General features: G+C 41.2%; 1 protein-coding gene and 1 pseudogene across 1 annotated transcript in view; one reads left to right on the top strand and one right to left on the bottom strand.

Moving 5' to 3' along the window:
* DNAH14 (dynein axonemal heavy chain 14) overlaps window positions 1-26571 on the bottom strand; it is a 344335-nt gene that overhangs the window by 122812 nt on the left and 194952 nt on the right. The window contains exons 45-50 of the mRNA XM_070055424.1: window positions 17706-17822; window positions 11199-11357; window positions 9751-9883; window positions 3371-3429; window positions 1948-2132; window positions 81-209 (exon numbers count right to left, since the gene is read on the bottom strand). Coding sequence (XP_069911525.1) covers window positions 81-209; window positions 1948-2132; window positions 3371-3429; window positions 9751-9883; window positions 11199-11357; window positions 17706-17822 — 782 coding nt within the window. The remainder of the gene's footprint in view (window positions 1-80; window positions 210-1947; window positions 2133-3370; window positions 3430-9750; window positions 9884-11198; window positions 11358-17705; window positions 17823-26571) is intronic.
* Window positions 18189-18275, top strand: LOC127483650 (U2 spliceosomal RNA; annotated as a pseudogene).

The following is a 26571-nucleotide window of genomic DNA, read 5'->3' on the forward strand; positions in this document are numbered from 1 at the left end:
AATCAACTCAATGTTGTTACATATAATTTATTGTTACATAACAATATTTAATGTGAACAAAATCTTAGTATATACTGTACCTTCCACACATTTTTTTCAGTATCATAAACTCCTCCCATATCTAATAATTGTCTGATCAACTCCAGGGGTGGCTGTGCTCCATACATATCTGCTACCGGCATATTCATGTCATCAATAAACACTATAAGCTTAAGAAGACAAAAAGCTTTAAAATATATTAAACCATGATTTTGGAATATTAATTACAGTGTAAGAATAAAGTTATATGTAATTGCTTGTCTATTTCTCTATTAGTAGACCAAATTTTACTTTGAAGATATGATTTTAGAAAATCAGTTTTTAAAATTTTTTCTGAAGGTTAAAGTATTTCATATATATGGATTTAGGAACATAGTGATACTTCCTACCCTACTCTCCCTCCTGGCCACGCTCCCACCTCCTCTCTCCTCCTTCCTTAGTCTAACTTTTACGAGGATCTACTTGAAGCTTATTTTATTTAACCCTACACTAAGTAAAGAATCCAACAAATCGAAGAAAAAAAAACTGTTCTTCAGCAGAACAGACAAGGGCTGTAAACAATCATCAAATCTCAAAATGAAAAAGAAAATAAGTCTTTAAAATAGCAGAAACTGCCCTCACTTTCTATAGGTCTAGACTGAATCATCTCTGATAACAGTTTGAAATGTATTTGATTCTGGCCAAAGTAATCTAACTGTGGCTGTTCCAAAGGAATGTGGCTGTGATGTATTTAGCACTGACTGCATGGAAAGCACTATTGCGGGAGCCTGGCTAATCATCTCATCTCATCCTGCTTTGGGAGCAAGACCTCATCTGGAGCTGGGTTTTAAAAATTCAGTTGCAAATGCTATTGTCATGAACAACCAGCAGAAAATTCACACACATTTCCAGTTTGTAAACCTGTGTTACTTTTTTTTTAATAAAAATTTTAAAAATTTGGTTTTTAACAGATTCAATATAGTTTATAGATACAATTCCAAAATTACAAAAATGGTATTCCCTTCCTTCCTCCTTCCCACTCAGCCTTCTCTTTCTTTTCTTAGTGTTTGAGATACTGTGTTACTTTCAACCTTGGAAAATATTCATTGAAGTATACCAATTATAATATCTGTGTGCACTGGCCACTTTACGTTGTATTTCTTTTTGTAAGACACGAAACTAGTTAAAAATCACAAATAGCCAATTGATTTGAATTATCTAATGATCCAATGGGCAACTGCCAAACTCATTATTGTAATAAGACAGTTTTCCCTCTTTTCTATCACAAACTGAGCAAAATTTGCATTTTCTATGGGTGTGTTAGGTTACCCGAAGTTTACCATGGAAGGCAAAGATGCACCAAGTTTACCCAGATCTTCAATTAAAATCAAGGAAATCTGAAGCAGACCCTTAAAAGCTCTTGAAAGAGTGGGCCAGTGCTGTGGCGCAGTTGGTTAAGCCTCCGCCTGCCACACAGGCATCCCATATGGGCACCAGTTCATGTCCCCGCTGCTCCACTTCTGATCCAGCTCCCAGCTAATGGCCTGGGAAAGCAGTGGAAGATGGCCCAAATCCTGGGGTGGTGCAACCTCGTGGGAGACCCAGAAGAAGCTCCTGGCTCCTGATCAGGAGACCTGGAAGAGCTCCTGGCCCCTGTACAGAAACAAAGCAGTTGGCATCTAACCCATTTTCTAGTCTTGTCTTCATTCAGATTTCAGTAACTTCCTTTGGCCTTAGTGATTCTTGATCATATAACTTATCACTTTAGAAACTGAATTATATTGATTAGAAAACTAAGGTTTGAATTATCAAGTACATCTTCTAGGATTGTTCAGGAATATATGTTACATGCATCTTTTCCTTTTTATAAAGAGCATTAATTAAAAATAAACCACAAGCAGATTACTCAACAGGCATAAGAAGTTTTACCTGGTTATTTTTTGGAGCTCCAAGAGTGTCTTTAGTTCTCAATACTAAGCTCTTAAGAATCATCTCCTTGGTTTTAGCAGCTGTTGTGCTAGTGCTAAAATTTATCGTAGAGACTATAATTCCTTTATCTTTTCTTTTCAATAAATTTTCATCCGTTTTGGATTCCGTTGTTTTAGTAGCATAATCTATGATGTCAAATATAGAAAGAAAAACAAATCTAGAACACTTTAAGAATGTTTTTGCTGGCCGGCGCCGTGGCTCACTAGGCTAATCCTCCGCCTTGCGGCGCCGGCGCCGGCGTCGGCACACTGGGTTCTAGTCCCGGTCGGGGTGCCGGATTCAGTCCCGGTTACCCCTCTTCCAGGCCAGCTCTCTGCTATGGCCTGGGAGTGCAGTGGAGGATGGCCCAAGTCCTTGGGCCCTGCACCCCATGGGAGACCAGGAGAAGTACCTGGCTCCTGCCTTCGATCAGCGCGGTGCGCCAGCCGCAGCGCGCCAGCCGCGGCGGCCATTGGAGGGTGAACCAACGGCAAAAGGGAGACCTTTCTCTCTGTCTCTCTCTCTCTCACTGTCCACTCTGCCTGTCAAAAATTAAAAAAAAAAAGAATGTTTTTGCTTTATTGGAAATTACCTAATTTTATTATATTGCTGCCAATTTGAAGGAATTACTCTTAGAGGAGAAATCACAAACTCTGAAATGCGTTTTTAGGTTTCTTTGGTAAACAGTGTCTCTTGGCAACCCTAGCCAAATGTAACAACGTAAACACTCAGAAAATCCCCAATTCATTCATATACTTTAAAGCACAAAGAATGTTTTAAAATCTAAAAGCGATATGCTGTTGCCTGTACCAAATGCATCAAAATTAGGATGCGCTCCCCAAGTGAGGATCCTGCAGAAGTTATTTGGGATGGCGCGAAAGCAACAAAGTAAAACCCAAACCCAAACCCTTCTGGCAGAAATCCTGTGCTTCCGCCTCCCTTGCCCTTTCCATAGCCACCTCTAGGCCATCCCATCTTTTCTCCTGGAGGAGACTTGCTGCTCCCTAAACGGTATACCAAGTCAGAATATTCAGGAATGTGGCTCCTGAAATTCCTTGTTTCTGTTGTGTGACCTGTCATAGATTTTTCTACTGCACAGTGTCTAAAAGCATCAAAGAATAAAACAGTGTCTTCATGACTTCTAGACAGTCTGTGATTTCGCTGATCAGGCAGGTATCAGCTTTTCCGTGAGCAGGCACAATATTCCTCAGTCACAACCATTCCACCCTTTCAATTTGTTAGGAGGGTTTGAGAGTGTAACAGATAGTTTTCACGACTTGTAACTTAAATTGTCAACTACATTTTCATTCTGAGGTTTCCAAAAATAAAAAGTGACTTGCATCTGGTTGGGACAGAAGAGGTGAAACTGTGCCACAATACATACCTGCACTTCCAGTTGCTGTCGGAGATTCAGAAATCAAGAGGCTGATATTTTGTTTTAGGCTATGGAAAAAAAAATGTTTTAAAGAATCAAAATTAGTTTATTGACCATAGTGACTATATTAGCAAAACCGTAATAGAAGGAACAGCATGTGGTCGATTTTACTTCTCTAAGTTTTTTTTTCCTTGCTCATACTTTTACACATAAAATTAGTGTCTCCTTTAGACTGATAAGCAAACTTAAAAAATAGGCTTACTTAAAAAAAAAAAACACCTTGGCAAAACCTAGAATGCCAGGCTCCTGCGTGTTTTCTAAGGGTGGCACACCTCCTGTTTCCCTTTATAAATTATACTGGTGGGGTTTTCCCAAGATGGTGGAATAGGGAGGGAGCTACTGCTCTAGTCTAGGGGAAGATAGTTTAAAAAAAACATGGAGAGAGTCCTATCTCAGGGAAGAGTTAGGGAGAAAATGGCAGAACAAACTTCTCACAAATTAGAGGGACACTGTGGACCTATGCGATGGGTGTGGATGCACACAGCACAGGATTGCAGAAGCCAAGAGCCTCGGCACCAGCTTTGGAGAGTGAGATGAGACCAGACTGCAGCAGCCCAAGCCACTGGCGATAAAGCTGCAGGAAGAGTCCGGCATGAGTCTGGCTGGGAGCCCTGTGGGGGACAGTGTACCTGCCAACCTAGAGGGAAAAAAGGGGGTCATGTTTCCCTCTCCCTGACCACCCAGCGCTGGCATCCTGTGACTAGCTGAGGGGGGCGGGTGCTATTTTGGACATGTGTAACAGCTGCAGTAGCTAGTGTTCCCATGGCCTGCAACCAGCCAAATAGAGACACCTGAGTCTGGCTGGGAGCTCTGACAGGGGCCTGAGTGCTCATGACTGTGGAAGCCAAGTGTGCCAGGACTGTGAAAACATGTGGCTGCAAGGGAGGGTGCAGGGTGTGGCTGGGTCTTTGGGTAGTTACTGTAGGCGACTTCTGTGCAGGGCTCCCTGATTCCATGGTGAGGATCATTGCTGCGGGATCTGTGCTCACAGCGAGGACTATATGGATCCCCTGTGTGGTTCTTGGGGCAGCGTGGACAAATACTGTACCTACTGGGGCTAGCACACAGGCATTGGTCTCCTTGGAGGAGAGGAGGTGAACATGAGACTATGCCAACAGAGCAGAACAAACCTTCCCTCTGATAAAACAAACCAAAAAAAAAAAAAAAAAGATTTACCATGCCCAACTTGGCTGTCCCCTTGGACACTCCCCTTACCCTGGAGCACTGAACAAGGCTTCCTGACCACACCCAACACACGCTTCAGGGTATTCACTGAAAGAGCAGGCACTCCACTAATCCACAGAGGCAATGTCCAAAGATAAAAGCCATCATAGGGAAAAAAAATCCAACAAGTATCTCCATAAATGTCTAAAAATAAATACAGCCCTCACCCTGACTGTTGATGAGCAGCTTAATATGTATCCCTCTTAGTATTTTTTTTTGTTTGTTCTACTTAATACTTTTGGTTGAATACTGTAATCAATACACAATTCTTCTTAAGTGCTGAAATTTAACTGAAAAGTGATCGCTGTTAAATATAAGAGTGGGAATAAGAGAGGGAAGAGATGTGCAATTTGGGACATGCTCAAGCTGACTTACCTCAAATGGTAGAGTTAGAAACATACCAGGGGATTCGAATTCAATCCCATCGAGGTGGCATGTACCAATGCCATCTCACTAGTCCCAGTGATCAATTTCTGTTCACAACTGATCGTAATGATAGGACTAAGAACCAAAGGGATCACATAAACAAGAATAGTGTCTGCAAATACTAGCTGATAGAATCAAAAAGGGAGAGAATGATCCAACATGGGAAGTGAGATACACAGCAGACCCATAGAATGGCAAATGTCCTAAACAGCACTCTGGCCTCAGAATCAGCCCTTAAGGCATGCGGATCCAGCTGAAATGCCCATGAAAGTATTTCAGGCATGGAAAGCCAAGACACTCTGGGGAAAAAAAAAACCTAAATGAAAGATCTCCATGAGTGAGATCCCAGTGGAAAGAATGGGTCATCAAAGAAGGAGGTACCTTTCTCTGAAGGGAGGAGAGAACTTCCACTTTGACCATGGCCTTGTCTAAATATGATCAGAGTCAGTGAACTCAGGGGGCTTCTATAGCCTTGGCAGCTCATGACAAGAGCCTAGGGTGATTACTAATGCCATAAACAAGAGTGTCAAATTGTTAAGTCAACAACAGGAGTCACTGTGCACTTACTCCTCATGTAGGATCTTTGTCCTTAGTGTGCTGTACATTGAGATTTAATGCTATAACTAGTACTCAAACAGTATTTTTCACTTTATGTTTCTGTGTGGGAGCAAACTGTTGAAATCTTTACTTAATGTATGCTAAACTGATCTTCTGTATATAAAGAGAATTGAAAATGAAAAAAAAAATAAATACAGCGATTCAAGAAACAAGACTAAGGAAGACAACATGATGCCCCCAGAAGAACAGAACAACACTTCAATACTAGAATGTGAAGATGAGACTGAAGAAATACCAGAAACGGAATTCAAAAAATTGATCGTAGGATTACTTACAAATAATCAGAAGCAAATCCATGAACTAAAGAAATTCATACATGACATGAATGAAAATTTCTTCCATCAAATTGAAATTTCAAAGATAAATCAAAACGAACTACTGGAAATGAAGAATTCAATCGAACAAATAAAAAATGTGGTGGAAAGCCTTAACAACAGACTCTATGAGGCCAAAGAAGAATATCTGAGTTAGAAGACAAATCTCTGGAAATTTTAGACCAATAAAAAAAAAAAGAAGAAGAAATTAGAAAACTAAAAAACAGTGTTGGAGATTTATGGGATACTTCTATCAAATGACTCAACATATGGGTCCAAGGAGTTCCTGAAGGCATGGAAAGAGTTAGGAAGAAATTAGATTAGGAAAATTAAATTAGATCCTTCTTATGTATGTAAAAATCACCTCAACATGGATCAATGACTTAAATGTAAAATCTGAAATCATGAAATTGCTAGAAGAAAACATAGAGGAAACAATTCAAGACATTGGTATAGGTAATGATGTTTTAGATAAGACCCCAACATTGCAGGCAATACAAACAAAAGTAGATAAATGTGATTATATCAAACTAAGACTTTTCTGTCCAGTAAATGACACTATCAACAGAGTGAATAGACAACTGATAGAAGGAAGAAAATATTTGCAAGCTACTTATCAGATAAAGGATTAAGATCCAGATGATATAAGGAACTAAAAAATCTCAACAGCAATAACATCAGCAATCCAATCTAGTTAAGAAATGGGCAAACGCCCTGAATAGGAATTTCTCAAAAGAAGAAATACAATCACCAACAAATATATGAAAACTGTTCAATATCACTAGCCATTAGGGAAATGCAAATCAAAACCACAATGAGGTATCATTTCACATCAGTGAGAATGGCCATTATAAAACGACAAAAACAAATACTGGTGAGAATGTGGAGAAAGGAGAACTGACACTGTTGCTGAGGATGTAAATTTAGTACAGCCACTTAAGAAAACAGTATAGACTCCTTAAGAAACTAGAAATAGAACTATCCACTGTTGTGTATGTATCCAAAAGACATGAAATTATTACATCAAAGAGAGACATACACTATCATGCTTATTGCAGCACTGTTCACAACAATCAAGATAATTCATCAACAATGGATAGAGAACATTTGGCATGAACACACAATGGAATGTTATTCAGTCATAAAAAGGAATGAAATCTATCATGTGCTGGGATGGACATTATGTTAAATGAAATACTCCAGATACAGAAAGACAAATACCCCCATGTTCTTTCTTACATGTGGAGGCTAAAAAACAATCTGAACTCAGAATAGTAATAGAAGCTGGGAGGGGCAAGAAGGGATAGAAGGAGATTGGATAATGGGACCAAATTGGAGTTAGAAAGAACTCCTAGTGTTACACAGCATAGTGAGGTGATCACAGCTCACAATAATTACTAAGCATTTTCTAAACAGAGGAGCTCCAAGGCTCTAATTATTAAGTAATGACAAAGGGGAAAATGTTGATCACTCTGATTAGATCAATACACATAACACATTATTGAAATGTTACATTGTGTCCCATAAATGTGTACAATTATTATTATATGAAAATTTATTTAATGTTTCAAAAAGTAAATTTAAAAATGCTGGAAATCTAGATATCCCCATGCAGAAGGATGAAAGTGGATTCTTATAACACAAACAAAAATCAACATGAAATGGATTAAATGTTTAAATGTAACACCTGAAGCTATAAAACTACTAGAAGAATACACAGGGAGAGAGCTCCATGACATTTGTCCAGGTAAGGACTCTTTGGACATGATTCCAAAATACACAGGTAACAAAATCTAAAATAGACAAATGGGATTGCAGCACATTAAAAAAAAAAAAACTCTGTGTGGGCTGGCTCTGTGGTGCAGTAGGTTAATCCTCCGCCTGTGGCGCTGGCATCCCATACGGGTGCTGGTTCAAGTCCCAGCTGCTCCACTTCCAATCCAGCTCTTTGCCATGGCCTGGGAAAGCAGTCAAAGATGGCCCAAGTCCTTGGGCCCCTGCACCCGCGTGGGAGACCAGAAGAAGCTCCTGGCTCCTGGCTTTAGACCAGTGCAGCTCCAGTTGTTGCGGCCATTTGGGGAGTGAACCAGTGGATAGGAGACCTCTCTTTCTCTGCCTCTCCTTCTCATTGTCTGTAACTCTACTTCTCAAATAAATAAATAAATAAAATATTTAAACAAACAAAATCTCTGCACAGCAAACGAAACAGTGAAGAAAGAGACAACCTATGGAATGAGAGAAAGTAAGGCGAATGTGTGTAAACCATACATCTGATAGGGGTTCACATTCAAACAAGGAACTCAAATAACTCAACGGCAAGAAAAGAAATAACCCGATCAAAAATGGGCAAAGTTGAGGCCGGCACTGTGGCACAGCTGGTTAAGCGGCCACTTGTGATGCTGGCATTGTGGTTTGTGTCCGAGCTGTCCCACTTTCGATTCAGCTCCCTGTAATGGCCTGGGGAAAGCAGAGGAAGATGACTCAAATGTTTGGGCTTCTGCCACCAACGTGGAAACCTGGGTGAAGCTCCTGGATCTTGCCTGGCCTACCACTAGCTGTTGAGACCATCTAGGGAGTAAAGCCCAGACGGAAGATCTCTTTGTCCATTTCTCTCTCTTGTAACTCTTTCAAAATAAATCTTTTTTTTTTTTTAAAAATGGGCAAAGCACTTACATAGACATTTCTCAAAAGAAGGTATAGAAGTAATCAACGAGTTTGTGAAAAATGGTCAGCATCTCCAATTAGGGAGACACAAATTAAGCCACAATGAGATATCACTTTACACCTGTTAGAATGGCTGTTATCAAAAAGACAAGAGATAACAAGTGTTGGCAAGAATGTAGGGTAATGCTATTGAGGGGAATGCTAATACAGCCATCACAAAAAAAATTACAGAGGTTTCTGAAGAAACTAAACATGGAACCATATGATCCAGCAATTCCAGGTCTGAGTATCTATCCAAAAGAATTGAAATCTGCACGTCAGACACTGAACTCCCACATTCACTGCAGTACTAGGTACAACAGCCAAGTCACAGAATCCACCTAAGGATTATCGACAAGTGAAAGGACAAAGAAAATATGCTATATACAACATATAATGGAATACTACTCAACCTTAGGAAGAAAATGTTATTTTTGACACCACTAATGAACCTGGAAGACACTATTCTAACTGAAATTAGCCAGACATGAAAAGAGAAATGCTACATACCATGACTTATATATGGAATCTAAAAAAGCCAAACTCAAAGACACAGGGAATAGGGCAGTGGTTGCCAGGGGCTGGAAGAACGTTGGGAGGGAATGGGGGGACATGGGTAAAAGGATACAACGTTTCAGTTAGCAGAGAGTAAATATGATTTTCACATCTACTGCAGTTTGGTGACTATAGCTGATAGAATATAATATTTCAAAGTTGCTAGAGTAATTATAAACATTTTTACAAGAGGATAAGCATGTGAGGTGATAAATATGTTAAATAGCTGATATAATAACACAATACATATATATAACATTATAGCCCATTTATGCATACAATTATTATTCATCTACTAAAGATTAAAAATGAAATAAAAATAAAGGAGGGGTTATGGGGAAAAGTTTATCTTATCTCATCTAGTAAATAAGTCCACCCTTTTACATAACAGATTTGCTTTTCTTTTTAAGCAAAAAGGCATGAATATGGTAAAGAAAACATTTTTCACCAGAACAGTCAAAGTTTAAAGTTTAATATATATACACGAACCTTGCTTTTTTAATTTCACTATGTAATAGGACATTTCCTAAAATGGACCCATATTTTACGTAAAATGCTCCTGGGCTCCCCAGCTTCTCAAGCATTTGGTTAATGGTAGCAGTTTTCCCAACACCACAGGCTCCTGAGAGAGGGGGAGGGGGACACATTAGGTTAGATTTATATGCAAGAAAGTGACATATGTTCACATGTTACGATGAACCAATAACATTTCCCTTCATCTGAAGATTGCATGGAACAGAGGTTTTTGCTTTTCCATTTTTTTTAAAAGGTAGTTAAATCAAGGAGTTAATATGAAAACCTCTCAAATTGTCTAAATTACTTGTACCTCTTACAAAATAGATTAGGAGCTGACCATTATTTTTATGTAATGTTCACTGAAGCCTGTCACCAACCTTCTTTGCTTTTAGAGTGACAGAAAGACTACACATAATGAATGGAGTTACTTGAAAATTTTTGCCAACATGATCTAAAGAAAAATTTGATAAATTCCTTATGAAGCAGAATGAAGACCTGTGACTTTATAATTCTTTACATATTAAAGTAAAAATGAAAATTTTCTTAGACCAAATTAGAGGCAACATGTGGTTATCTGAGAGTCACACATTCCCTGAATTCTTTGCACACGGAACTGAGAAAGCAGAACTGTTGCCTGTGGTGATACTCAGCACAGTCAGAGAACTGGAAAACGTGACCAGTGGGCTGGGGTAAGTGTCAAGAGTGAGCAGGAGCTAAACTGAATCACTCTTTCAGGAATGGAAAAAGATTTAATAAATCTTAACACTGTGTTGAGGAGCCGGCGCTGTGGCGCAGCAGGTTAAAGCCCTGGCCTGAAGCGCCGGCATCCCATATGGATGCCGGTTCTAGTCCCAGCTGCTCCTCTTCTGATTCAGCTCTCTGCTATGGCCTGGGAAAGCAGTAGAAGATGGCCCAAGTGCTTGGGCCCCTGCATGGACGTGGGAGACCCAGAAGAAGCTCCTGGCTCCTGACTTTGGATCGGCGCAGCTCCGGCCATTGCAGCCATCTGGGGAGTGAACCATCAGATGGAAGACCTCTCTCTCTGTACCTCTCTTTGCAACTCTGTCTTTCAAATAAATAAAGTGTTGAGGAATCATGTGTGTAAATTTAATTAAACCAATCAATGCTACTGTGAGTGGTCCTCCAAGGATCTCAACCCTATCCACTGGCTATTAGGCCCAACCTGCATAATCCCTTGAATCTCCTGGCATTTTTCATGAGGGTAATGAAAGGCGGAGGAAGATTTATAATGTGCTGTATTGGCATCCACACACTATTGTTGAGAAGCTAAATTGTTCTAGTCACCGAAACTCTGCAGGGCAGAGTTTTTTTTTTCCCACTAATAAAGTAAAATGATCAGACTACATAGCCTCTGGACCCCCTGACTCTGAAACTCTCCTTCCGTGAACTTCCTTTAGTACCTGTGAGAAGGACGGGGTAGGAATTCTTTAGAAGCAGGCTCATGAGGAAGGAAAGGCACGTGGTGTCTCTGGTGGCCGTGTAGCGGATGCTGTCCCCCTCTTCTGCCATCTTCAAGAAGTCTTCACTCGACCCGTGCAGATCAGTTAGCAACGAAGTTCCTGTCAACATTTTTTAAAGTTTTAAATAACCGAGAAAGAAATATTACTCTAATCGTTCGGGCACTCAGTCCTTCCTACAGCAATCTGCACACCACAGAGCAATTTAAACGTCAGCAGATCAGCAAAACGGCCACACGTGCTTGGAATCTGCCATTCTCAGACACTGTGTTAGCAGCTCCAGCCTTTCTCACTGCTTGAACTGTGTAAAATTCGCATTTTAAAAAGTAAAAACCAGTTGAGTACAGATAATTTGACATGAAATACACACACTCACAAAACCAAACTAAACACACACATTCACGAAACCAAACTCCAAAAAAACAAACCCCAAAGCTCCCTGGATCTAAAGCTTTCTAAACATACTATCCAAATTCTTCATTCCATTACACAGCCAAAACTCCTCAAAGAGGTAGATAAAACACAGTCTTCCTGATCTTTTATTCATTCTTTTCTTCCTTTATAAAAAAATATATTTGAAAAGGAGACAGACCCTGGGTCACTCCCCAGTGTCTGCAATGACCCAGGCTAGGCTGCAGAAGCTGGGAGGTGGGAATTCAATCCAGGTCCCCCATGAAATAAAGTTTGATACCTTTGGCTAAGCATGAAGATATATGTGGGGAGCAACTGGGAGCAACCCGGACTAGACTAAATTACTGGAATTAAGACTTATTCTATGCATCTGCTCTCCCACAATATGGCGCTGGGAGAGGAGAAAACAGCTTCTACCCAGCTGCCTCCAGTTCAACCAATAAACAGCAGGACCTGCTCCTGATTGGAGGAGAGCAGCGTACTCGGCGTGTGGGCAGCCGAGTTGGGATTGGCGGAGGAGGACTATAAAGGAGGAGAGAGATGGCATGCACCAGGAACATCTAAGGGGAACACCTGTGCAGCCCCCGAGAGAGCCGGCCGGCGGTGTGCCGCTCCCCTGCGGAAGTGGGGAAAGTGGCCAGGGGGAACCGCCCTTCCACGGAGGTGGAAGGGACAGTAGCCAACCCGGGAAGAACCAGCAGCAAACCCGGGAAGGGCCGAGCAGACAAAAGAACAGCGCAGGGTCCTGTGTCGTTCCTCCACGAAGACGGGGAGCGACAATATAGACTCTCAATACCTACAGAAATGATAAATCATATGCCAGTTTATGTTGATTAACAATCCTACTTATAGGCAATTATTTCATATATGTGTGAAATATTACTCCGCATATGTGCAATTACTTGAGTCATCATCTGCTGCCTCCCAGGGTTTGCATCTGCATGAGATTTGGGAGCCTGAGCTGGGACTGGAATCCAAGCACTATTGTTAAGGTAGCTCGGGAGACATTAGCCTATCTGTGTGAGGGGGGCTGAAGAAAATGGGAATTTTTAAAAAGATTTGCTTATTAGAAAGGCAGAGTTAGGCTGGCACTGCGACTCACTAGGCTAATCCTCCGCCTGCAGCGCCGGCACTCCGGGTTCTAGTCCTGGTTGGGGCACCGGTTCTGTCCTGGTTTCTCCTCTTCCTGTCCAGCTCTCTGCTGTGGCCCAGGAGGGCAGTGGAGGATGGCCCAAGTCCTTGGGCCCTGCACCCGCATGGGAGACCAGGAGGAAGTACCTGGCTCCTGGCTTCGGATCGGCGCAGCGTGCCAGCTGTAGCAGCCATTTGGGGGGTGAACCAACAGAAGGAAGACCTTTCTCTCTATCTCTCTCACCATCTAACTCTGCCTGTCACAAAAAAAAAAAAAAAAAAAAAAAAAAAAAGCCAGAGTTAGAGAGGCAGAGACTGAGACAGATCTTCCATGTGCTGATTCACTCCCCCAAATGGCTGCAATGGCTAGGACTGGGCCAGACAGAAGTCAAGAGCCAGGAGGTTCATGTGGGTCTTCCATGTGAGTGGCAGGGACCCAACTGGGATATCCTCTGCTGCTTTCCTAGAACATTACATTGAGCTGAACCAGAAATGGAGCAGCTGGGACTCAAACTGCCACTTTATCAGCTTTATCAGCTACGCCACAGCACTGGCCCCAGAAAATGGGAATTTTTAATGAAAGTGGAAATTTTGGTGTCGTAGAATGAGGAAAAATGTAGACACAAGCCTGACCAGCAATTACATATCTAAAATATTGCTCTTGTTCAATAACCTTGATACACAGGTTTTAGCCCTCTACATGGGTGTGGGGGGGCTGCTCAGGGGACACTTCTTCTCCTCCCACCTCCCACCTCCACATCCAGGGTGCTACTAGCTCTGACAGCACTGTGTGGATAAGGTCCTGGGAGGATTTTCTGGATATCCACATCCAGAAAGTCCTCCACCCAGTAATCTCCCAAAAGAAGGAGGAGGTGAGGACAAACAGCACAGGGGGAGGTGAAATGGCAGAGATGGGGTATGTGGGACCCAATATTCATACCCATGAAAATTCCAGTCCAAATGCAGACTAGGCTCTGGGTTTTTTTCCAGGATGGCCTCTTGGTCAAGGGTATTCTCTTCATTATACTTGACTAGCATTGGAGATGGCCTTCTGGCAGAGGGGTTAAGCTGCCGCCTGCAGCACAAGCATCCTGTATGTGCACTGGTTTGAGTCCCCGCTGATCCACTTTTGATCCAGCTCCCTGCTGATGTGCCTGGGAAAGCAGTACAAGATGGTCCAAGTGCTTGAGCCCCTGCACTCATGTGGGAGACCTGGAAGAAGCTGCTGGGTCCTGGCTTCGGCTTGGCCCAGCTGGTTATTGTGGCAATGTGGGGAATGAAGCAGCCAAGGGAAAATCTCCTTCTCTCTCCCTCTCTGCCTTTCAAATAAAATCAATAAATCTTTGAAAAACAAGTGGCTAGCATGCTTACTGTTGCTCTCTGCCTCAAGTGTGAATTCTTTCTCGTTCAAACACCTGCAAGTAGCTGTCTCCAGTAACATGGGCATCTTAACGAGCGTCTTATTGTTTTTAAGATTTATTTATTGGAAAGGCAGATTTACAGAGAGAAAGGGAGAGAGACAGATCTTCCACCTACTGGTTCACTCCCCAAATGACCTCAAGGTCTAGGGCATGGACAGGCCAAAGCCAGGAGTCTCCCACATGGGTGCAGGGGCCCAAGCACTTGGGCCAATCCTTGGCTGCTTTCCCAGGTACATCAGCAGGGAGCTGGATCAGAAGTGGAGCAGCCAGGACTGGAACCAGTACTCACGTGGGATGCTAGCATCACAGGTGGCGACTTAACCTGCTGCACCACAACACTGGCCCCTAACTAGCATCTTAACAAACAGGCAGAATGCCTGTCCCCACTCTTTTTTAAATAAAAATTAATCAAACATTAATGCATTCATTTGGTACACAATTCAAAAGTAAATCATGGTATGCAGTGAATAGTCTTTTCCCCATTCCTGTATCCTAGCCATCTAGTTCCATGCTATGTATTCCATGCAGCCATTTTTTTTGATGTAGTAAACTGCCGAGATCTTTCTGTAAGAATCCTCCTATAAAGACTGTCTTCTGATTAACATTATTCTATTTAACGAGTGCCTTCTGAGTTTTTCAACCAGTGCTACATCTGTGGTATCTCCAATCCCTTGCTATTATAGAAATGCATAGTTTATATAATACACACACATCATTTTGCATATATATGAAATAATTCATTGTAAGTAGGATCTTAGATTAGTATGAAATAAGGAACCATTTCCCATATCTCTTTACACCCCCATAAAACAAACAGGGCTTGTACATTAGACCATGGCTTGGTTGATATGTCTGAATAAATGACTTAATCAATGCATAGTGAGCTTCAAAACACATGTCTCTATAATAAAAGGATTATTCTTTTTCTACAGATTTATTTTACTTATTTGAAAGGCAGAGTAACAGAGAAAGAGAGAGAAGCTGAGGGAGAAGGTGGGGGGGAGAGATAGGGAGAGATAGAGACAGAGAGATATGTAGAGAGAGACAGATATGGGGCGGGGAGAATGAGAATCTTTCATCCACTGGCTCATTCCTTAAATGGCCTCTACAGCTGGAGCTGGGTCAGAACAAAGCCAGGAGCTTCTTCCAGGTCTCTACATCGATGCAGGGGCCCCAGTTCTTGGGCCATTCTCCAATGCCTTGCCAGGCACATTAGCAGGGAGCTGGATCAGAAGTGGAACGGCTGATACTCCAACCAGAGCCCATACGGGATGCAAGTGCTGCAGGCAGTGGCTTAACCTGATATGCCGCAATGCTGGCCTCAGGATTATTCTTTTAAATAAAGAATGTTGTGTGACAAAAACTCTACCCAATTATAAAAAGTGATTGTGAAGCATATCCAAGAGGCTCAGTCTACTATATTATGGTTTACATTGAGGAAAAAAAAGTGATACGTGACATTGAAGTTCTCTTCTGAGGTTTGGGATTGAAAGTTCAGGAGGGGCCGGCGCCGTGGCTCACTAGGCTAATCCTCCACCTGTGGCACTGGCACCCGGGGTTCTAGTCCTGGTCGGGGCGCCGGATTCTGTCCCGGTTGCTCCTCTTCTAGTTCAGCTCTCTGCTGTGGCCTGTGAAGGCAGTGGAGGATGGCCCTCCTGCACCCGCATGGGAGACCAGGAGAAGCACCTGGCTCCTGGCTTCGGATCAGCGAGGTGCGCTGGCCGCAGCGGCCATTGAGGGGTGAACCAATGGAAAAAAGGAAGACCTTTCTCTCTCTCACTGTCCACTCTGCCTGTCAAAAAAAAAAAAAAAAAAAAAAGTTCAGGAGGTGCTTTTAATTCATTTGCTTGCAATGAGGGTGGACTGCGATCATAGGAACTGATGTTTTAGATTTGGAGAAAATACCTCTTGCTTCTCATAGGAGTGGTATTCTAAGATGTTGAGTTACATGCCAAAAATATTCAGCTGAGATTTTTCTATGTAGTGACAAAAAGCTAAGGACTCAAGTGATGCAAGGTTAGTACTAACATATGAAATACAATTCAGAGGCTTTAAATAAGTAGAAAATACAATTAAGTTTTAGTGTAACAACTTAAAATCCATGCATATGAGGGATTTTCAATAAATTAATGGAAACACATATTATGAGAAGACTATGCATGATTTCAAATGTTTGCATCTAAATAAATTTATCTTTGAATTTTTCTATGAAATTTGACATATTCTTTTTTTTTTTTTTTTTTTTTTTTTTTGACAGGCAGAGTGGACAGAGAGAGAGACAGAGAGAAAGGTCTTCCTTTGCCGTTGGTTCACCCTCCAATGGCCGCCGCGGCTGGCACGCTGCGGCTGGCGCACCGCGCTGATCCGATGGCAGGAGCCAGGAGCCAGGTGCTTTTCCTGGTTTCTCATGGGGTGCAGGGCCCAAGCACCTGGGCCATCCTCCACTGCACTCCCTGGCCACAGCAGAGAGCTGGCCTGGAAGAGGGGCAACCGGGACAGAATCCGGCGCCCCGACCGGGACTAGAACCCGGTGTGCCGGCGCCTCTAGGTGGAGGATTAGCCTAGTGAGCCGCGGCGCCGGCCAATATTTGACATATTCTGAAAAAGTATTGTATAACCTCAATACTGCCAATTAAAATAATTCCAGAGGTAGAAATATTTGAGATTTCTACATACTTTTCTACTACATAAAGCAGAAGATTGAGAATTTTTAAAGTTATTTTATGGATATTTATCAACTTATGATTATTCTTTTCTAAATAACAGTTTCCTTGATAACCCAATGTGAGTTCTTACATGTATGGTTTTCCTATTTTAGAAGCGGACCGGGGGCTGGCACTGTGGCATAGAGGTTGGGGCTGCCACTTGCAGTGCTGGCATCCCATGTGGGTGCTGGTTCAGGACCCGCTGCTCCACTTTCAATCCAGCTCTCCGCTATGGCCTGGGAAGGCAGTAGAAGATGGCCCAAGTCCTTGGGCCCCTGTGTGTGTGTGGGAGAGCTAGAGGAAGCTCCTGGCTCCAGTTCTGCGCCACTCTGGCCGTTGCGGCCAGTTGGGAGTGAACCAGCGGATGGAGGACCTCTCTCTCTCTATCTCCCTACCCCTCCCCCCACCCCGCTCCCACTCTGCCTCTCCTCTCTCTGTGTAAATCTGACTTTCAAGGAAAGAAAGAAAGGAAGGAAGGAAGAAAGGAAGGTAGACTTCCATTTCCTTTCAGTAATCACAGCTGATTACACTATTACCAGTAACGAGATTTTCAGTGCACTACAGTTTTATAATGTGCACATCTGACTCAAAAACAGCCCAAATTTTTCCAAAGTGATATTCAAAGATTATTTTTAAAGATACATTTTATAAATATATATTTAAATGTGTTTCTGCAGAAACATGGAAGATATTAGTCCTCAAAACTGCAGACATAATCACTTTTATAAATAAAATATTCTAAACGTTTTAGAGGAGTTATAAGTAAAATTCTTTTTTCTTACCTCTATGAATTGGTGTCTGAACACTAGGAACTAAATCTGACCAGGGTACAAATTCACACTGATGTATATTCACAAAATATCCAAAGATGGAACGTTCACCACCTGGTAGGTTGATGCCTACGAGCAAGAAAGGGTTTGGAATGCTTCGCTAATCACATGAACTCTATCTGAAAGATGTTACTGTTAGGTCAGAAATAATGAGGATTCACCAAGGTTGTAACCAGTTAATACAAAACAGACCTGTCTTTATGAACTATATAAAAGTAAAGATTTAATAACTTTTTGTCCTATTCATATCCAGAAAGGTAAATCACGATCTGATACCCCTTGGGATCTTACCCAAAGTTCTACTTATTTGAGTATTCTCTATCTCCTTCTGTTTAGTTCAAATTTTGTCAATTTTGTTTTTCTTTTTAAATACTATCCCTACTCCACCCCTCAAAAAAACTCAACTTACTGTTTTGGTGATTTTTCAAATGTATTTAAGCTTCTTGGCCTTTTGGCTAAGATCAAGTGTAGTATCAAATGTATTTTAAGTTCTTCTTTCATTCATTCCTGAACTGACCTTTGAAATTTCTTTCCTTGTAATACTTTTTGTTTTGGTTTGTTCTTGCTTTTCTGGTTGCACTTTGAGTTACACTGTTATATTCTTTATCTGTAATTATTCCTTTCTTATGTAGGTACTTACTTATTTCTTTTCTTTTTTTTTTTTTTAGGTGTCATATACTTTTTTTTTTAACTTTTATTTAATGAATATAAATTTCCAAAGTACGGCTTATGGATTACAATGGCTTCCCCCCCATAATGTCCCTCCCACCCGCACCCTCCCCTCTCCCACTCCCTCTCCCCTTCCATTCACATCAAGATTCATTTTTGATTCTCTTTATATACAGAAGATCAGTTTAGCATACATTAAGTAAAGATTTCAACAGTTTGCTCCCACACAGAAACATAAAGTGAAAAATAATAGATGATTTTTTAAATGATGATGAAATCAGATCAGACCTATTGTCATGTTTAATCCCAGTGAGAGTCAAGTTGGGAATTGATAATTTCTTCTTTTTTTTTTAACAGAAGATCAGTTTAGTATACATTAAGTAAAGATTTCAACAGTTTGCACCCACATAGAAACACAAAGTGAAATATACTGTTTGAGTACTCATTATAGCATTAAGTCTCAATGTAGAGCACATTAAGGACAGAGATCCTACATGAGGAGTAAGTGCACAGTGACTCCTGTTGTTGACTTTACAAATTGACACTCCTGTTTATGGCATCAGTAATCTCCCTATGCACCAGTCATGAGTTTCCAAGGCTATGGAAGCCCTCTGAGTTCTCCGACTCTTATCTTGTTTAGACAAGGTCATAGTCAAAGTGGAGGTTCTCTTCTCCTTTCAGAGAAAGGTACCTCCTTCTTTGAAGACCTGTTCTTTCCACTGGGATCTCACTCACAGAGATCTTTCATTTAGGTGTTTTTTTTTTTTTTTTTTGCCAGAGTGTCTTGGCTTTCCATGCCTGAAATACTCTCATGGGCTTTTCAGCCAGATCCGAGTGCCTTTAGGGCTGAATCTGAGGCCAGAGTGCTGTTTAGGACATCCGCCATTCTATGAGTCTGCTGAGTATCTCGCTTCCCATGTTGGATCACTCTCCCCTTTATTTATTCTATCGGTTAGTATTAGCAGATACTAGACTTGTTTATGTGCTCCCTTTGACTCTTAGTCCTTTCATTATGATCAATTGTGAACAGAAATTGATCACTTGGAATAGTGAGATGGCATTGGTACATGCCACCTTGATGGGATTAAATTGGAGTCCCCTGGTATGTTTCTAACTCTACCATTTGGGGCAAGTCAGCTTGAGCATGTCCCAAATTGTACATCTCTTCCCTCTCTTATTCCCACTCTTATGTTTAACAGGGATCACATTTCAGTTAAATTTCAACACTTAAGAATAAATGTGTGATAATTACAGAATTAAACCAGTCATATTAAGGAGAACAGACAAAAAAAACTACTAAGAGGGATAATGTATTAAGTTGTTCATTAACAGTCGGGCTATGCTGATCAAGTCACCATTTCTCATAGTGTCCATTTCACTTCAACAGGTTTCCTTTTTGGTGTTCAGTCAGTTGTCACCAATCAGGGAGAACATATGGTATTTGTCCCTTTGGGACTGGCTTATTTCACTCAGCATGATGTGTTCCAGATTCCTCCATTTTGTTGCAAATGACTGGATTTCGTTGTTTCTTACTGCGGTATAGTATTCTAAAGAATACATATCCCATAATTTCTTTATCCAGTCTACCGTTGATGGGCATTTAGGTTGGTTCCAGGTCTTGGCTATTGTGAATTGTGCTGCAATAAACATTAGGGTGCAGACCGCTTTTTTCTTTATCAATTTAAACTCCTTTGGGTAAATTCCAAGGAGTGGGATGGCTGGGTCGAACGGTAGGGTTATATTTAGGTTTCTGAGGAATCTCCAGACTGACTTCCATAGTGGCTTTACCAGTTTGCATTCCCACCAACAGTGGGTTAGTGTCCCTTTTTCCCCACATCCTCGCCAGCATCTATTGTTGGTAGATTTCTGTATGTGAGCCATTCTAACCGGGGTGAGGTGAAACCTCATTGTGCTTTTGATTTGCATTTCCCTGATTGCTAGTGACCTTGAACATTTTTTCATGTGCCTGTTGGCCATTTGGATTTCCTCTTTTGAAAAATGTCTATCAAGGTCCTTGGCCCATCTCTTAAGTGGGTTGTTTGTTTTGTTTTTGTGGAGTTTCTTGATCTCTTTGTAGATTCTGGTTATTAACCCTTTATCTGTTGCATAGTTTGCAAATATTTTTTCCCATTCTGTCGGTTGTCTCTTCACTCTCCTGACAGTTTCTTTTGCAGTACAGAAACTTCTCAATTTGATGCAATCCCAATAGTTGATTTTGACTTTGACTGTCTGTGCCTCCCGGGTCTTTTCCAGAAATTCTTTGCCTGTGCCAATATCTTGAAGGGTTTCTCCAATGTTCTCTAATAATTTGATGGTGTCAGGTCATAGATTTAGGTCTTTAATCCATGTTGAGTGGATTTTTGTGTAAGGTGAAAGGTAGGGGTCTTGCTTCATGATTCTGCACGTGGAAATCCAGTTTTCCCAGCACCATTTATTGAATAGACTGTCCTTGCTCCAGGAATTGGTTTTAGATCCTTGATTTTTTTTTTTATCTTTTATTTAATGAATATAAATTTCCAAAGTACGACTCATGGGTTACAATGGCTTTCCCCCCCATACCGTCCCTCCCACCCACAACCCTCCCCTTTCCCACTCCCTCTCCCCTTCCATTCACATCAAGATTTATTTTCGATTATCTTAATATATAGAAGATCAGCTTAGTATACCTTAAGTAAGGATTTCAACAGTTTGTTCCCACACAGAAACATAAAGTGAAAAATAATAATGATTTTTTTTAAATGATGATGAAATCAGAGCAGACCTATTGTCATGTTTAATCCCAGTGAGAGTCAAGTTGGGAATTGATAATTTTTTTTTTTTTTTACAGAAGATCAGTTTAGTGTACATTAAGTAAAGATTTCAATCGTTTGCACCCCCATAGAAACACAAAGTGAAATATACTGTTTGAGTACTCGTTATAGCATTAAGCCTCAGTGTACAGCACATTAAGGACAGAGATCCTACATGAGGAGTAAGTGCACAGTGACTCCTGTTGTTGACTTTACAAATTGACACTCCTGTTTATGGCATCAGTAATCTCCCTATGCACCAGTCATGAGTTTCCAAGGCTATGGAAGCCCCTTGAGTTCTCCGACTCTTAACTTGTTTAGACACGGTCATAGTCAAAGTGGAGGTTCTCTCCTCCCTTCAGAGATAGGCACCTCCCTCTTTGAAGACCTGTTCTTTCCACTGGGATCTCACTCACAGAGATCTTTTTGCCAGAGTGTCTTGGCTTTCCATGCCTGAAATACTCTCATGGGCTTTTCAGCCAGATCCGAGTGCCTTTAGGGCTGATTCTGAGGCCAGAGTGCTATTTAGGACATCCGCCATTCTATGAGTCTGCTGAGTATCTCGCTTCCCATGTTGGATCACTCTCCCCTTTATTTATTCTATCGGTTAGTGTTAGCAGATACTAGACTTGTTTATGTGCTCCCTTTGACTCTTAGTCCTTTCATTATGATCAATTGTGAACAGAAATTGATCACTTGGAATAGTGAGATGGCATTGGCACATGCCACCTTGATGGGATTGAATTGGAATCCCCTGGTATGTTTCCAACTCTACCAATTGGGGCAAGTCAGCCAGAGCATGCCCCAAATTATACATCTCTTCCCTCTCTTATTCCCACTCTTATGTTTAACAGGGATCACATTTCAGTTAATTTTCAACACTTAAGAATAACTGTGTGATAATTACAGAATTAAACCAGTCATATTAAGTAGAACAGACAAAAAAAATACTATGAGGGATAATGTATTAAGTTGTTCATTGACAGTCAGGGCTATGCTGATCAAGTCACCATTTCTCATAGTGTCCATTTCACTTCAACAGGTTTCGTTTTTGGTGTTCAGTCAGTTGTCACCGATCAGGGAGAACATATGGTATTTGTCCCTTTGGGACTGGCTTACTTCACTCAGCATGATGTGTTCCAGATTCCTCCATTTTGTTGCAAATGACTGGATTTCGTTGTTTCTTACTGCGGTATAGTATTCTAAAGAATACATATCCCATAATTTCTTTATCCAGTCTACCATTGATGGGCATTTAGGTTGGTTCCAGGTCTTGGCTATTGTGAATTGTGCTGCAATAAACATTAGGGTGCAGACCGCTTTTTTCTTTATCAATTTAAACTCCTTTGGGTAAATTCCAAGGAGTGGGATGGCTGGGTCGAACGGTAGGGTTATATTCAGGTTTCTGAGGAATCTCCAGACTGATTTCCATAGTGGCTCTACCAGTTTGCATTCCCACCAACAGTGGGTTAGTGTCCCTTTTTCCCCACATCCTCGCCAGCATCTGTTGTTGGTAGATTTCTGTATGTGAGCCATTCTAACCGGGGTGAGGTGAAACCTCATTGTGCTTTTGATTTGCATTTCCCTGATTGCTAGTGACCTTGAACATTTTTTCATGTGCCTGTTGGCCATTTGGATTTCCTCTTTTGAAAAATATCTATTGAAGTCCTTGGCCCATCTCTTAAGTGGGTTGTTGGTTTTGTTTTTGTGGAGTTTCTTGATCTCTTTGTAGATTCTGGTTATTAACCCTTTATCTGTTGCATAATTTGCAAATATTTTTTCCCATTCTGTTGGTTGTCTCTTCACTCTCCTGACTGTTTCTTTTGCAGTACAGAAACTTCTCAATTTGATGCAATCCCAATAGTTGATTTTGGCTTTGACTGTCTGTGCCTCCCGGGTCTTTTCCAGAAATTCTTTGCCTGTGCCAATATCTTGAAGGGTTTCTCCAATGTTCTCTAATAACTTAATGGTGTCAGGACGTAGATTTAGGTCTTTAATCCACGTTGAGTGGATTTTTGTGTAAGGTGTAAGGTAGGGGTCTTGCTTCATGATTCTGCACGTGGAAATCCAGTTTTCCCAGCACCATTTATTGAATAGACTGTCCTTGCTCCAGGAATTAGTTTTAGATCCTTGATCAAATATAAGTTGGCTGTAGATGTTTGGATTGATTTCTGGTGTTTCAATTCTGTTCCATTGGTCTATCCATCTGTTTCTGTAGCAGTACCATGCTGTTTTGATTACAACTGCCCTGTAGTATGTCCTGAAATCTGGTATTGTGATGCCTCCGGCTTTGTTTTTGTTGTACAAGATTGCTTTAGCTATTCGAGGTCTCTTGTGCCTCCATATGAATTTCAGCATCATTTTTTCTAGATCTGCGAAGAATGTCTTTGGTATCTTGATTGGGATTGCATTGAATCTATAAATTGCTTTTGGGAGAATGGACATTTTGATGATATTGATTCTTCCAATCCATGAGCATGGAAGATTTTTCCATTTCTTGGTATCCTCTTCTATTTCTTTCTGTAAGGTTTTGTAATGTTCATGGTAGAGATCCTTAATGTCCTTGGCTAAGTTTATTCCAAGGTATTTGATTGTTTTTGTAGCTCTTGTGAATGGGATTGATCTTAGAAGTTCTTCCTCAGCCATGGCATTGTCTGTGTATACAAAGGCTGTTGATTTTTGTGCATTGATTTTATACCCTGCTACTTTGCCAAATCTTCTTTTTTTTTTTATTTTTATTTTTTGACAGGCAGAGTGGACAGTGAGAGAGAGAGACAGAGAGAAAGGTCTTCCTTTGCCGTTGGTTCACCCTCCAATGGCCGCCGCGGCCGGCGCGCTGCGGCCGGCGCACCGCGCTGATCCGATGGCAGGAGCCAGGAGCCAGGTGCTTATCCTGGTCTCCCATGGGGTGCAGGGCCCAAGCACCTGGGCCATCCTCCACTGCACTCCCTGGCCACAGCAGAGGGCTGGCCTGGAAGAGGGGCAACCGGGACAGAATCCAGCGCCCCGACCGGGACTAGAACCCGGTGTGGCGGCGCCGCAAGGTGGAGGATTAGCCTAGTGAGCCGCGGCGCCGGCCCAAATCTTCTATGAGTTCCAATAGTCTCTTAGTAGAGTTCTTTGGGTCCCCTAAATAAAGAATCATATCGTCTGCAAAGAGGGATAGTTTGAGTTCTTCCTTCCCAATTTGTATCCCTTTAATTTCTTTTTCTTGCCTAATAGCTCTGGCTAGAACTTCCAGAACTATATTGAATAGCAGTGGTGAGAGTGGACATCCCTGTCTGGTACCAGATCTCAGTGGAAATGCTTCCAACTTTTCCCCATTCAATTGGATGCTGGCTGTGGGTTTTTCATAGATTGCTTTGATTGTATTGAGGAATGTGCCTTCCAAACCAGTTTGCTTAGAGTTTTCATCATGAAAGGGTGTTGTATTTTATGAAATGCTTTCTCGGCGTCTATGGAGATAATCATATGGTTTTTCTTCTGCAGTCTGTTAATGTGGTGTATCACATTGATTGTCTTGCGCACATTAAACCATCCCTGCATACCAGGGATAAATCCCACTTGGTCTGGGTGGATGATCTTTCTGATGTGTTGTTGTATTCTATTGGCCAGAATTTTATTGAGGATTTTAGCATCTATGTTCATCAGGGATATTGGTCTGTAATTCTCTTTCAATGCTGCATCTTTTTCCGGTTTAGGAATTAAGGTGATGCTGGCTTCATAGAAAGAATTTGGGAGGATTCCCTCTTTTTCGATTGTTCTGAATAGTTTGAGAAGAATTGGAGTCAGTTCTTCTTTAAATGTCTGGTAGAATTCAGCAGTGAATCCATCTGGTCCTGGGCTTTTCTTTGTTGGGAGGGCCTTTATTACTGTTTCAATTTCTGTCTCAGTTATGGGTCTGTTTAGGTTTTCGATGTCTTTCTGGTTCAATTTAGGTAGGTTGCATGTGTCCAGGAATCTATCCATTTCTGATAGGTTTCCCTGTTTGCTGGCATACAAGTCCTTGTAGTAATTTCTGATGATTCTTTTTATTTCTGTGGTGTCTGTTGTTACGTTTCCTTTTTCATCTCTGATTTTATTGATTTGGGTCTTTTCTCTTCTTTTTTTAGTTAGTTGGGCCAATGGGGTGTCAATTTTGTTTATTTTTTCAAAAAACCAGCTCCTCGTTTGGCTGATTTTTTGTAATGTTTTTTTGGATTCAATCCTGTTAATTTCTTCTCTGATTTTAATTATTTCTCTTCTCCTACTAGATTTGGGTCTGGTTTGCTGTAGGTTTTCTAGATCCTTGAGGTGAATTGAAAGTTCATCTATTTGGTGCCTTTCCAATTTCTTGATGTAGGCACCTATTGATATAAACTTTCCTCTTAACACTGCTTTTGCTGCATCCCATAAGTTTTGGTATGTTGTGCTGTTATCCTCATTTACTTCCAGAAAAGTTTTGATTTCTCTTTTGATTTCTTGAATGACCTAGTGTTCATTCAGGAGCATGTTGTTCAATCTCCATGTGTTTGTGTATGCTCTAGGGATTCCTGAGTTGCTAATTTCCAACTTCATTCCTTTATGGTCTGAGAAGCTGCATGGTATGATTCTAATTCTTTTGAATTTGCTGAGACTTGCTTTATGGCCTAGTATGTGGTCAATCCTAGAGAAGGTTCCATGTACTGCTGAGAAGAATGTAAAATCTTTAGCTGTAGGATTGAAAGTTCTGTATATATCTATTAGATCCATTTGGGCTATAGTGTCGTTTAAATCTACTGTATCCTTGTTGATCTTCTGTCCTGTTGATCTGTCTATTTCTGAGAGTGGAGTATTGAAGTCCCCCAGTACTATTGTATTGGGGTCTAAGTCTCCCTTTAAGTCCGTTAACAAATCTTTTAGATAAACCGGTGCCCTGTAGTTAGGTGCATATACATTGATAATTGTTATATCTTCTTGTTGTATTGATCCCTTAATCATTATATAGTGTCCTTCTTTGTCACTCTTAACAGTTTTTGTGGTAAAGTTTATGTTGTCCGATATTAAGATGGCTACGTCTGCTCTTTTTTCATTTCTGTTGGCATGGTATATCTTTTTCCAGCCTTTCACTTTCAGTCCGTATGGATCTTTGTTGGAAAGATGCGTTTCTTGTAAGCAGCAAATAGATGGGTTTTGCTCCTTAACCCAATCAGCCAATCGGTGTCTTTTAACTGGACAGTTCAGGCCATTCACGTTCAATGTGACTAATGATAAGTGGTAATTTTGCCCTGCCATTTGCCAAAGATAAGTTCTAATATATGCTTTGAATTCCCTGTGATCTTTTGCTGTGAGCTTTCCTTCCTTGGTTTCCTTCCTTTACCTTCTTTCATATTGATGACCGT

The sequence above is a fragment of the Oryctolagus cuniculus genome, chromosome 13 (genome assembly GCF_964237555.1).
Source record: "Oryctolagus cuniculus chromosome 13, mOryCun1.1, whole genome shotgun sequence".
Taxonomy (NCBI): domain Eukaryota; kingdom Metazoa; phylum Chordata; class Mammalia; order Lagomorpha; family Leporidae; genus Oryctolagus; species Oryctolagus cuniculus.